We start from the raw sequence: 13576 nt of genomic DNA on the forward strand, positions 1-13576 counted from the left end.
AGGAGCAGAAAAAATCCATAAAAAAAATGAGGTGAAAAACGGGGATTTTGGGCAAAAAAATAAAACTGAAAAATATGAAATTTTGGGGTTAAAAAATGTGGGATTTTGGGTTAAAAAAAGTGAAATTTGGGGTAAAAAATTGTGGGATTTTTGTTAAAAAGATGAAATTTTGGGTTAAAAAAGTGGAATTTTGGGTTAAAAAAATTGAATTTTGGGTTAAAAATTTGGATTTTGGGTAAAAAATTTGGATTTTGGGTTAAAAATGTGAAATTTTGGGTTAGAAAAAAATTGGATTTTGGGTTAAAAAAAAGTGAAATTTTGGGTACAAAAAAAAAAAAGGAATTTGGGAGAAAGCCCCGCCCACCCCACCCGGATCCCGATGACGTCACCAAATATGCAAATGAGGCAAAAAAAAAATAATTTAAAAATAAATCCCGAAAATTTTTTTTTTTAATTGGAGAAATCAACGGCGGCGTCGGAAACCTGGGGGGGGGAAGAGAAACTGGGAGTTACTGGTTTGGACTGGTTTGTACTGGTTTGTACTGGTTTGAACTGGTTTGTACTGGTTATACTGGTTTGTACTGGTTTGGACTGGTTTGAACTGGTTTGAACTGGTTTGGACTGGTTTGGACTGGTTATACTGGGTTATACTGGTCCATACTGGTCCAGACTGGTCCATACTGGTTTATACTGGGTTATACTGGTCCAGACTTGTCCATACTGGTCCATACTGGTTTGTACTGGTCTATATTGGTCCATACTGGTCCAGACTGGTTTATACTGGTTTGGACTGGTTATACTGGTTTATACTGGTCCATACTGGTCCATACTGGTCTATACTGGTCCATACTGGTCCATACTGGTCCATACTGGTCTATACTGGTCCAGACTGGTCCATACTGGTCCATACTGGTTTATACTGGTCCATACTGGTCCATACTGGTCTATACTGGTCCAGACTGGTCCATACTGGTCCATACTGGTTTATACTGGTCCATACTGGTCTATACTGGTCCATACTGGTCCAGACTGGTCCATACTGGTCTATACTGGTCCAGACTGGTCCATACTGGTCTATACTGGTTTATACTGGTCCATACTGGTCCCTGCACTCACCTCTCTTCCCTTTTTTCTTCCCCATTTTTGTTTTTTTCCGTTTTTTCTTGGGCGGCTCCGACGATTCCTGAAAGGTTCCCCCCAAAAAAATTCCCCCCAAAAAATTTTTTTTTCCCGAAATTCCCGATTTTTTCCCTCATTTTTTTCCCCATTTTTCCAATTTTTTTCCCCAAATTTTCCACCATTTCTTTCCCAATTTTTCCTCATTTTTTTTTCCCTGGATTTTTTCCCATTTTTCCTCCATTTCTTCCTAATTTTTTCCCATTTTTTCCCCCAATTTCTTCCTCATTTTTTCCTGATTTTTTTCCCATTTTTTTTCTCCATTTCCCCCAATTTTTCCCCATTTTTTCATAATTTTCCCCAATTTCCTCCCAATTTTTTCCCATTTTTTCTCCTTTTTTCCTCATTTTTCCCCGATTTTTCCTCATTTTCTCCCTGAGTTTTTTCCCAATTTTCCCCCCAACTTTTCCCCCATTTTTTCTTTATTTTTTTCCCATTTTTTTCCCCAATTTTTCTCCATTTTTTCCCAATTATTTTGTCCATTTTCCCTCAGTTTTTCCCCATTTTTTCCCAAATTTTTCCCAATTTTTTTTCCATTTTTTCCCCCATTTTTCCCAAATTTTTTTCCCATTTTTTCCCCATTTTTTCCCGCCATTTCCCCCAAGCCCCGCCCCTTCCCCTCCCCCTCACCTCATTGGTCGCCGCCCCCAGGAGGGCGGGGAAAGCCCCGAAGTTGGTGACGTCATTCAGGTCAGGCCCCGCCCCCCGCGGCCGCCGCGGCCGCCAGGGGGCGCTGAGGCGCTGCAGCATCGACTCCTCCCAGCGGATCCTGGCGGCCAAAAAATGACCCAAAATCACCCAAATTTCACCCAAAATCCACCCAAAAAGTGACCCCAGACACCCACGAGGACCCCCCGGACAGAGATGGGGCGAAATTTGGCCGAAATTCGGCAAAAAATTGGACAAAAAATGACCCCAAAACACCCGGATTTCACCAAAAAATGACGCAAATTCGCTCGAATTTTACCCCAAAAAATGACCCAAAATCGCCCGAATTTCACCCCAAATTTCACCCAAAAAGTGACCCCAGGCATCTCTAAGGGAACCTGGGATACAAAAGAGTCCAAAATTTGGTCAAAAATCGGCAAGAAAAAGCAAAAAATGACCCCAAAATGACCCCGAAACGCAAAAATTTCATGCAAAAATGACCCAAAATGGCTCAGATTTCACCCCCAAAATGACCCAAAATCGCCCGAATTTCACCCAAAAAATGACCCCAAGCAGCCCTGGGGGATTCTGGGATACAAAAGAGGCCGAAATTTGGTAAAAAATCGGCAAAAAAATGAGAAAAAAATGACCCCAAAATGACCCGAATGGCCAAAATGTCACCGAAAATTTGCCCAAAATCGCTCGAATTTCACCCAAATTTCACCCAAAAAATGACCCCAGGGCACCCCAATTGAAAAATTCCCCCAAAATTCCCAAGAATTCCCCCCCAAAATTCCTCCCTTAACGACCTTAAACCTGTCTGAAAAATTCCCCCAAAAAATCGCAAAAAAAATCGGAAAAAATCAGAAAAAAATCAGAAAAAATGAGAAAAAAAAATCGGAAAAAATCAGAAAAAAATCAGAAAAAAACTGAAAAAAATCGGAAAAAATCAGAAAAAAAAATCGAAAAAAACTCCAACAAATTCCCAAAAAATCCCCCCCAAATCCCTCTCTTTATAACCTTAAATATGTGTCAAAAATTCCCCCAAAAAAATCGAAAAAAATCGGAAAAAAAATCGAAAAAAAATCCGAAAAAAATGGAAAAAAATCGAAAAAAAAATCCTAAAAATTCCCAAATTTTTCCCAAATTTTTCCCCAATTTTTCCCATGATTCCCCTGACCTGTGTCGCTCGTGGTGGGGGGTGGGGAGCAGCCCCTCCCCCTCCAGGCGGGGCCCCTCCCCCAGCTCCTCGCGCAGGTCCCGGAGCGCGGCCGAGCCGAGGGCGCGGAGCCGGGAACGGTCACGGGAAACAGACCCCGGGGGGGCTGGGAACAGCAATTAATGAGCTGATTAGGGAGTTCATTAGTGAGCAAATTAATGAATGAATACATGAACGAAGGAATGAACCCATGAATGAATGAATGAGTGAATGACTGAGTGAATAAATGAATGAATGAGTGAATGAATGAATAAATTAATGAATGAACCAATGAATGAATGAACAATGAATGAATGAGTGAATAAATTAATGAATGAATGAATGAATGAACCAATGAATGAATGAATGAATGAATGACTTAATTAATAAATTAATGAATCAATGAATGAATGAACCAATGAATGAATGCATGAGTGAATAAATTAATGAATGAACCAATGAATGAATGAACCAATGAATGAATGAATGAACCAATGAATGAATAAATAAATGAATAAATTAATGAATGAACCAATGAATGAATGAATAAATTCATGAATGAACCAATGAATGAATGAATGAATGAATAAAAAAACCAAATTATAAAGAAGTGAATAATCAATTAAACAAATGAATAAATGAATAAATAAATGAATGAATGAGTAAATGAATAAATGAGTAAAGAAATTAATGAACAAATAAATAAATGAAAGAATGAATGAACGAAAAGATAAATAAATGAATAAATGAATGAATGAATAAATGAATGAATAAAAAAACCAAATTATAAATTAAGAAGTGAATAAATAATCAATTAAACAAATGAATAAATGAAGAGATAAATGAATGAAGAAATGAATGAATGAAGAAATGAGTTAAGAAATGAATAAATGATTAAATTAATAAATGAATAAATTAATGAATAAATGAATGAAGAAATAAATAAATAAATGAATAAATGAATAAAGAAATTAATGAACAAATAAATGATTAAATTAATAAATGAGTGAATGAAGAAATAAATAATGAATAAATAGTTAAGAAATGAATGAATAAATGAATAAATGAATGAATAAATAAATGAATGAATGAATAAGTAAATGAATAAAAAAAATTATAAATTAAGAAGTGAATAAATAATCAATTAAACAAATGAATAAATGAAGAGATAAATGAAGGAATAAATAAATGAATGAAGACATGAATGAACAAATAAATAAATGAGCCAACAATGGGGGGAAAATGAGGGGGAAATGGGGAAAAATGGGGAGAGAAAAGGGAAAAATGGGGAAAATTGGGGAAAATGAGTTGATTGGAGGTGATTTTTGGGTCGATTTTGGGTGATTTTTGGCCAAGTTTGGGCTGATTTTTGGGTGAATTTCAGGTGATTTTTGGGCTGATTTTTGGGTGGATTTCAATTGATTTTTGGGCCGATTTTAGGTGATTTTTAGGTAATTTTTGGGTGAATTTCAGGTGACTTTTGGGCCGATTTTAGGAAATTTTTGGGTGAATTTTGGGTGATTTTTGGGCCGATTTTGGGTGTTTTTTGGGTCGATTTTAGGTGATTTTTTCAAGTGATTTCTGGGTGAATTCTGGGCTGATTTTTTGGCTGATTTTGGGTGAATTTCAGGTAATTTTTGGGTGAATTTTGGGCTGATTTTTGGGCCAATTCTGGGTCGATTTCAGATAATTTTTGGGTGAATTTTGGGTGTTTTTTGGGTGATTTTTGGGCGGATTTTGGGGTGATATTTGGGCTGATTTTTGGGTCGATTTCAGGTAATTTTTGGGTGTTTTTTGGGTCGATTTTAATTGACTTTTTGGGTCGATTTTTGGGTGAATTTCAGGTGATTTTTGGGCCGATTTGGGCTGATTTTTGGGTCGATTTTGGGTGTTTTTTGGGCCGATTTTAATTGATTTTTGGCTGATTTTTGGGGCCGATTTTTGGGTGTTTTCTGGGTGTTTTTTGGGTGTTTTTTGGGCTGATTTTTGGGCCGATTTCAGGTAATTTTTGGGTGTTTTTTGGGTGAATTTTGGGTGATTTTTGGGGTATTTTTTGGGTGAATTTTTGGGTGTTTTTTGGGAATTTTTTGGGTCGATTTCAGGTATTTTTGGGGTGTTTTTTGGGCTGATTTTTGGGGTCGATTTCAGGTATTTTTGGGGTGTTTTTTGGGGTGATTTTTGGGTGTTTTTTGGGTGGTTTTTGGGTGTTTTTGGGTCCATTCTGTCCCCACTCACCGCAGCTGACCGGCACCAGGCGGGGGGGGGACGTAACGCCGCCCCCCCCCCCAACCCCGGGGCTTTGGCTCCGCCCCCTTGGCCTTCGTCACTTCCTCCTCCATCATCATCATCATCGGCATCCTGGGGGGGGGGACACGCCCACCCTTAAACCACGCCCACAAAGCCCCCAAACCACGCCCACCCAACCCTTAAACCACACCCCCTTCCCCCTTAAGCCACGCCCATTCTACCCCTTAAACCACGCCCCCGAATCCTTTAAGCCACACCCAGCTGACCCCGAAGCCCCGCCGCAAACCTTTAAGCCACGCCCACTTCCCCCCTTAACCACGCCCCCGAATCCTTTAAACCACGCCCCGTTTTCCCCGGAGACCAATCCCATTTCCCCCTTAAGCCACGCCCACTTTACACCTCAAACCACGCCTTAAAACACTTTAAGCCACGCCCACTTCCCCTTAAACCCCGCCCCGAAATCCGCTAAGCCACGCCCCCCGAATACTTCAAGCCACGCCCATTTGACCCCTTAAGCCCCGCCCATTTAACGCCTTACACCCAGCCCAGTTATTGCCTCAAGCCACGCCCATTTATCCTTGTAAGCCCCGCCCATTCAACCCCTAAACCCCGCCCATTTCCACACAAGCCACGCCCTTTTCGCCGCCTAGACCACGCCCACTTATTCACAGAAACCCCGCCCACCCAACCCCTAAGCTCCGCCCACTCACTCCCTTAAACCCCGCCCATTTCCCCTCAAGCCACGCCCACCTAAGACCCCAAACCCCGCCCCTTTATCCTTTTAAGGCCCGCCCCCCCCCACCTGCGCCGCCATGTTGGAAGGGGCGGGCCGGAAGCTCATTGGATCCTCGGCACCTGTCAATCAAACGGGGGGAGGAGCTTAGAATGATCGACAGCTGCCAATCACCCGCTTGGGGGTGGTGGTTTAGCATAAAAAGGGGCGGGGCCTGCACTGACCACGCCCCCCCCAGGGCCGCCGCCCTCAGGAGCTTCTCCAGGTGGTGCCGGAGCCGCTGCTCCAGGGGGCGGAGCTTCTCCAGAACCTGCAATTAGCGGCTCATTAGCGCTAATTAGGGGCTAATTAAGGTTAATTAGAGGTTAATTAGGGGTTAATTAGGGGTTAATTAGGGGTTAATTAGGGGTAATTAGGGGTTAATTAGGGGTTAATTAGGGCGGGGATTAATGAAGGGAGGGATGGAATCGAAATTAATCGGAAATTAACAGCGAATTAATCAGGAATTAATCAGATATTAATGAGAAATTCGGGCCAAATTAATCAGAAATTAATCGCGAATTAGCCTGAAATTAATCAGATATTAAAGGAAAATTGATCACGAATTAATCGGAAATTAGTAAGATATTAAGGCGAAATTAATTAGAAATTAATTAGAAATTAATCGCCAATTAATCAGAAATTAAGGCAAAATAAATCGCTCATTAACCAGAAATTAATCAGAAATTAAGGCAAAATTAATCACGAATTAACCACAAATTAATCGTAAATTAATCACGAATTAATCACTAATCGATCGATCGATAATCGATAATCAATGCACGGCATCGATCCGATCGATAATCGATCAATGCCCCGGAGAGCGATCGATAATCGATTATCAATGGCTGCCGATCGATCGATCGATAATCGATTATCAATGCCCAGGGATCCATCGATCGATTATCGATTATCAATGGCTGCCGATCGATCGATCGATCATCGATTATCAATGGCTGCAATCGATTGATCGATAATCGATTATCAATGGCTGCCGATCGATCGATCGATCATCGATTATCAATGGCTGCCGATCGATTGATCGATAATCGATTATCAATGCCCAGGGATGCATCGATCGATTATCGATTATCAATGCCTGACGATCGATCAGATCGATAATCGATTATCAATGGCTGCCGATCGATCAGATCGATAATCGATTGATCACGCCTGGCAGCCATTAGCAATCGATGATCGATCTGATCGATCGGCAGACATTGATAATCGATTATCGATCAATCGATTGCAGCCATTGATAATCGATGATCGATCAATCGATCGGCAGCCATTGATAATCGATTATCGATCAATCGATCACAGCCATTGATAATCGATTATCGATCTGATCGATCGGCAGCCATTGATAATCGATTATCGATCAATCGATCGCAGCCATTGATAATCGATTATCGATCGATCGATTCGATTTTTTCTCGAAATTTTATTTTTCATTTTTATTGTTTTTATTTTATTTCTGATTAATCTCAGATTAATTTCAGATTAATTTCAGATTAATTTCCAATTAATAATTCCACATTCATTCCCCTGTTAATTTTTAATTAATTTCGTGATCATTTCGAGCCCCGATTTGTGATGAATTCTGAGTTAATTAATTCTGAAATTAACACGAAATTCACCCAAAATTCCTTCTGGAAACCCCAAAATTCCCCAAAATTTCCCCAAAAAATCCTCCCAGGACCCCCCAAAATCCCCAAAATTCCCCTAAAAATCCTCCCAGGACCCCCCAAAATCCCCAAAATTTGCCCAGAACCCCCTAAAATCCCCAAAATTCCTCCAAAATCCCCCCAGGACCCCCCAAAATCCCCCCAGATTTCCCAAAAATCCCCAAAAATCCCCCCAGGATCCCCCAAATTCCCCCAGGACCCCCCAAAATCGCCCCAAATTTCCTCCAAAAATCCCCCCAGGACCCCCCAGAATCCCCAAAATTTCCCCCAGAATCCCCCCCAAATTCCCAAAATTTCCCCAAAATCCCCCCAGGACCCCCCCAAAATCCCCAAAAATTCCCCAAAAATCCCTCCAGGACCCCCCAAATCTCCCCAAAATTCCCCCCAAATCCCCAAAATTTTCCCCAAATTCCCCCCAGGACCCCCAAAATCCCTCCAGGACCCCCCAAAATTCATTCAGGACCCCCAAATCTCCCCAAAATTCCCCCAAAATCGCCCCAGGATCCCCCAAAATCCCTCCAGGACCCCCCAAAATCTCCAAAATTTCCCCCAAAATCCTCCCACGACCCCCCAAAATCCCCAAAATTCCCCCCAAAATCCCCCCAGGACCCCCCAAATTCCCCCAGGACCCCCCAAATTTCCCCAAAATTCCTCCAAAAATCCCCCCAGGACCCCCCAAAATCCCCCCAAATTTCCCAAAATTCCCCCAAAATCGCCCCAAATTCCCCCAGGACCCCCCAAATTCCCCCAAATTCTACCCAGGACCCCTCAAAATCCCCCCAGGACCCCCCAGAATCCCCAAAACTCCTCCAAAAATCCCCCCAGGACCCCCCAAATCCCCCCAAATTTCCCCCAAATTGCCCAAAATTTCCCAAAATTTCCCCCAAATCATCCCAGAACCCCCTAAAATTCCCCTCAGGACCCCCCAAAATCCCCAAAATTTCCCCAAAATCCCCCCAAATTTCCCTAGAATCCCGAAAAATCCCCCCAGGACCCCCCAAACCCCCAAAATTTTGCCCAAAATCCTCCCAGGACCCCCCAAATCCCCAAAATTTCCCCAAAATTCCCCCAGAATCCCCCCAGGACCCCCCAAAATTTCCCCAAATTTCCCAAAATTCCCCCAAAATCGCCCCAAATTCCCCCCAAAAATCCCCCCAGGACCCCTAAAATTCCCCTCAGGACCCCCCAAAATCCCCAAAATTTCCTCCAAATCGCCCCAAATTTCCCCCAGAAATCCCTTCAGGACCCCCCAGAATCCCCAAAATTCCTCCAAAATCCCCCCAGGACCCCCCAAAATCCCCAAAATTTTGCCCAAAATCCTCCCAGGACCCCCCAAAATCCCCAAAATTTCCCCAAAATCCCCCCAAATTTCCCTAAAATCCCCAAAAATCCCTCCAGGACCCCCCAAAATCCCCCCAAATTTCTCTAAAATCCCCAAAAATCCCCCCAGGACCCCCCCAAAATCCCCAAATTTCCCCCAAAAATCCCTCCAGGATCCCCCCAAACCCCCAAAATTTCCCCCAAATTTCCCCAGATTCCCCCAGGACCCCCCAAAATCCCCAAAATTTCCCCAAAATCGCCCAAATTTCCCCCAAATCGCCCCAAATTCCCCCCCAAATCCCCCCAAATTTCCCCAAAATCCCCAAAAAATCCCCCCAGGACCCCCCAAAATCCCCCCAAAATCCCCCAAATTTAACCCTTTCCTCACCACCCTGCTCTCCAGCAGCCTCTCCAGGGCGCCCCCCGCAGTCCGGGCCAGGGATTGACCCCGAGCCTTGGCACAGGTGAGCAGGGTCAGGTCGTGCAGGTAAGCCAGGAGGGCGTGGCAACGCACCTGGAGCAGGGAAACGCCCCTGAAAAGAAAGGAAAAAAAATCAGGATTTAAGAAAAAAATAAAGTGGAAATGGGGAATTTGGGAGGTTTGGGACGGGGAGGGAAAAATTCGAAATTTTCGCGCAAAAAATGGGATTTTTGAAGGTGAGAAATTGTGATTTTTAACTCTGAAACTCCCGGGATTTACAGGAAAAATTGGGATTTTAAGTCTAAGAAAGGGCAAAGTTTATCCCCCCAAAAAATCCCGGATTTCATAGGAAAAAATCCTGAGTTTTAACCCCAAAATTCTCCCAAAAAGCCCCAAAGTTCCCACAAAAAATTCCGAATTTTAACCCAAAAAAACCCCCAAAATCCCCCCCAAAAAATCCCAAAATTCCCACAAAAAATCCGGAATTTTAACCCTAAAAAAGTTCAAATTTCGCCCCAAAACCCCCAAAATTTTAACCCCAAAAAATCCCCAAATTCGCACAAAAAATCCTGAATTTGAACCGTGAAAAAGCTCAAAATTATCCCCAAAAAAACCCCAAAATTTGAACCCCAAAGTTCCCCCAAAAAATCCAAAATTTAACCCCCAAAAAACCCCAAAATTCCCTCAAAAAAACCACAAAATTCCCACAAAAAATCCTGAATTTTAACCCCAAAAATCCCAAAATTCCCACAAAAAAAATCTCAAATTTCCCAGGAAAAAATTCCCGAATTTTAACCCCCAAAAACCTCCAGGATTCACAGAAAAAATTTGGAATTTTAACCCTAAAAAAGGTCAAAGTTTGCCCCCAAAAAATCCCGAATTTCATAGAAAAAAATCCTGAATTTTAACCCCAAAAATCTCCAGATTCTCAGAAAAAATCACGAATTTTAACCCCCAAAAAACCCCAAAATTCCCATCAAAAAACCCCAAAATTCCCAGAAAAAAATCCCGAATTTTAACCCCAAAAACCCCTCAAAGTTCCCCCCAAAATTCCCACCAAAAAAATCCCAAAATTCTCACAAAAAATCCTGAATTTTAACCCTAAAAAAGCTCAAAATTTCCCCCCAAAATTCCCACAAAAAAAACCCGAATTTTAACCCCAAAAATCCCAAAATTCCCACCAAAAAAATCTCAAATTTCCCAGAAAAAAATCCCGAATTTTAACCCCAAAAACTTCCAGGATTCTCAGAAAAAATTCGGAATTTTAAGCCCAAAAAACCCCAAAATTCCCATCAAAAAACCCCAAAATTCCCACAAAAAATCCCGAATTTTAACCCCAAAAAAGCCCAAAATTTTCCCCCCAAAAAACCACAAAATTCCCCCCAAAATTCTGAATTTTAACCCCAAAAAATCCCAAAATTCCCCCCAAAAAATCTCAAATTTCCCAGGAAAAATCCTGAATTTTAACCCTAAAAAAGCTCAAAATTTTCCCCCCAAAAATCCCAAAATTCCCAGAAAAAAATCCTGAATTTTAACCCTAAAAAAGCTCGAAATTTCGCCAAAAACCCCCAAAATTCCCAGGAAAAAATCCCGAATTTTAACCGCCAAAAAACCCCAAATTCCCACCAAAAAAATCCCAAAATTCCCACAAAAAAAATCCTGAATTTTAACCCCAAAAATCCCAAAATTCCCACCAAAAAATCCCAAAATTCCCAGAAAAAAATCCCGAATTTTAACCCCAAAAACCTCCAGGATTCTCAGAAAAAATTCGGAATTTTAAGCCCCAAAAAACCCCAAAGATCCCCCCAAAAATCCCAAAATTCCATCCCAAAAAATCCTCAATTTTAACCTCAAAAAAACCCCAAATTACCCCCAAAATTCCCCCTCAAAAAATCCCAAAATTCCCACAAAAAATCCTGAATTTGAACCGTGAAAAGCTCAAAATTTTCCCCCAAAAACCCCAAAATTTTAACCCCAAAAAATCCCAAAATTCGCACAAAAAATCCCGAATTTTAACCCTAAAAAAGCTCAAAATTTCCCCCCAAAATTCCCACAAAAAACACCAAAATTCCCCCCCAGAAAATCCCGAATTTTAACCCCAAAAAATCCCAAAATTCCCACCAAAAAATCTCAAAATTCCCACAAAAAAACCCGAATTTTAACCCCAAAAAATCCCAAAATTCCCACCAAAAAATCTCAAATTTCCCACCAAAAATTCCGAATTTTAACCCTAAAAAACCCCAAAAATCCAAAATTTAACCCCCAAAATTCCCACAAAAAAAAACCCCCAAAATTTCCCCCCAAAAATTCCCCAAATTCCCCTCAGGGACCCCCAAAAATTCCCCAAATTCCCCCTCAGGGACCCCCAAAATCCGCCCCCCCCCCCCTCATCCCCCGTTACCTCTTTGGTTTCCAGCTGCCCCCCCCTCACTCTCCGCAGCATCTCCCGCCCGTGCGCCGTCACTTCCGCCGCCTGCAAAGGCCCCAAATCGTTATTTTGGGGTAAATCGAGGCATTTTTGGGGTTTTTAGAGGTTTTATTTTTAATTTTAAAAGGTTTTTTTTTTACCTGCGCCCGCAGCGCATCCAGCAACGCCACGGCTTCGGCCGCCGCCATGTTGGAAATGTGCGTGAGGGGGAAGAGGGTGGCGACCAATCAGAGCGAAGCGCGCGAAGCGGCGGCCAATCAGAGAGCGAGAAACGCTCGGAGTCCCGCCCGAAGGCGGAAGACTCGGGATGATTGACAGGCGCCGCGACCAATCGAAGGGAGGTAAAGAGTGCACGCTGACCAATGGGAAAGGCGAACGCGCTTCCCGCCTCCAAGCGGAGGATCAGCCAATCGCAGCGCGGGAATCGATGATTGACAGGCGCGGCACCCAATGGGAAGCGAGCTTCCCTCAGACTGCCCCGGACTCATTAAAAGCCGAAGGGACTCCGAAAATTCCAATTTTTTTTTCACTAAAATTCCATTTTTTTCGCCCAAAATTCCATTTTGTACCCAAAATTTCCATTTTTTCCCCCCGAAATTCCATTTTTCCCACCCATAAAATCTCCTTTCGTCCCCTTCCAAACCCACCCTGGACCCTCGAAATCAAAAATTCGATTTGAATTCCCTTCAATCCCCCCCAAAATTCCCAAATTTTAAACTCAAATTCCCCCAATTTTGACCCAAAATTTTCACGTTTTCCACCCAATTTTTTTTTCCTCCGCATTTCCCCAAATTTCCTCCGATTTTCACCCAATTTTTGCCATTTTTGGACCGAAATTTCCACATTTTTCTCCCAAATTTTCCCATTTTTTGACCCAAATTTTCGCCATTTTTGAACCAAATTTTGCCATTTTTTGACCCAAATTTCCTCATTTTCCTCCCAAATTTTCGCATTTTTAGATCCAAATTTTGCCATTCTTAGACCCAAATTTTCGCATTTTTTTCTCAGAAATTTTCACAGTTTTGGACCCAAATTTGGCCATTTTTGGACCCAAATTTTCACATTTTTCCTCTCAAAATTTTTGCACTTTTGAACCCAAATTTTTGCATTTTTTCCACCCAAATTTTCGCATTTTTTGCCCCAAATTTCATCATTTCCCTCCTAAAGTTTCACATTTTTAGACCCAAATTTTCACATTTTTTTTTACACAAATTTTCCCCATTTTTGTACCCTAATTTCCACATTTTTAGACCCAAATTTCCACATTTTTCCACCCAATTTTTCACATTTTTAGACCCAAATTTTGCCGTTTTTAGACCCAAATTTCCCCACTTTTCCACCCAAATTTCGCCATTTTTAGACCCAAATGTTCGCATTTTTTGGACCCAAATTTCCACATTTTTAGACCAAAATTTCATCATTTTCCACCCAAATTTCACCATTTTTCCACCCAAATTTTCGCTTTTTTTGCCCCAAATTTCATCATTTCCCTCCCAAATTTCCCCATTTTTAGACCCAAATTTTCACATTTTTAGACCCAAATTTCCTCATTTTCCTCCCAAATTTTCGCATTTTTTGAAGCCAAATTTCCTCATTTTCCACCCAAATTTCCCCATTTTTAGACCCAAATTTTTGCATTTTTGGACCCCAATTTTCACATTTTTAGACCCAACTTTTA

The 13576-nt window shown here is 41.8% G+C and overlaps 1 protein-coding gene across 4 annotated transcripts; it reads right to left on the reverse strand.

The window, feature by feature from the left end:
- Window positions 1-432: 432 nt before the first annotated feature.
- On the reverse strand, window positions 433-12112 carry NGDN (neuroguidin). 4 transcript variants are annotated; one of them, XM_088155411.1, is made up of 10 exons: window positions 12039-12112; window positions 11871-11943; window positions 9438-9580; window positions 6227-6312; window positions 6072-6124; window positions 5258-5380; window positions 3005-3149; window positions 1807-1945; window positions 1117-1183; window positions 433-483 (listed from the first exon to the last, which is right to left on the reverse strand). In XM_088155411.1, exons 1-6 carry the CDS (start codon window positions 12084-12086, stop codon window positions 5370-5372), a joined length of 414 nt encoding a protein of 137 aa, XP_088011537.1. In that variant the 5' UTR covers window positions 12087-12112; the 3' UTR covers window positions 433-483; window positions 1117-1183; window positions 1807-1945; window positions 3005-3149; window positions 5258-5369. The 4 variants fall into 4 exon arrangements, with proteins under 4 accessions (XP_088011537.1, XP_088011540.1, XP_088011539.1 ...); XM_088155412.1 differs by lacking the exons at window positions 433-483; window positions 1117-1183; window positions 3005-3149; XM_088155414.1 differs by lacking the exons at window positions 3005-3149; window positions 6072-6124; window positions 6227-6312; ... (1 more) ...; window positions 11871-11943; window positions 12039-12112 and having other exon boundaries at window positions 5258-5368.
- Window positions 12113-13576: the final 1464 nt, after the last annotated feature.

This window comes from Sturnus vulgaris, chromosome 39 (genome assembly GCF_052056855.1).
Source record: "Sturnus vulgaris isolate bStuVul1 chromosome 39, bStuVul1.hap1, whole genome shotgun sequence".
NCBI classification, from domain to species: Eukaryota; Metazoa; Chordata; class Aves; order Passeriformes; family Sturnidae; genus Sturnus; species Sturnus vulgaris.

Coding starts and splice junctions, on each gene's coding strand:
- NGDN (XM_088155411.1), bottom strand. CDS start 12,086: ATGGCGGCGGCCGAAGCCGTGGCGTTGCTGGATGCGCTGCGGGCGCAG. Junction 6,313..9,437: donor GGCTGCTGGAGAGCAGGGTG/GTGAGGAAAGGG, acceptor CGCTAATTGCAG/GTTCTGGAGAAGCTCCGCCC. Junction 6,125..6,226: donor GCGGCCCTGGGGGGGGCGTG/GTCAGTGCAGGC, acceptor TTTGATTGACAG/GTGCCGAGGATCCAATGAGC.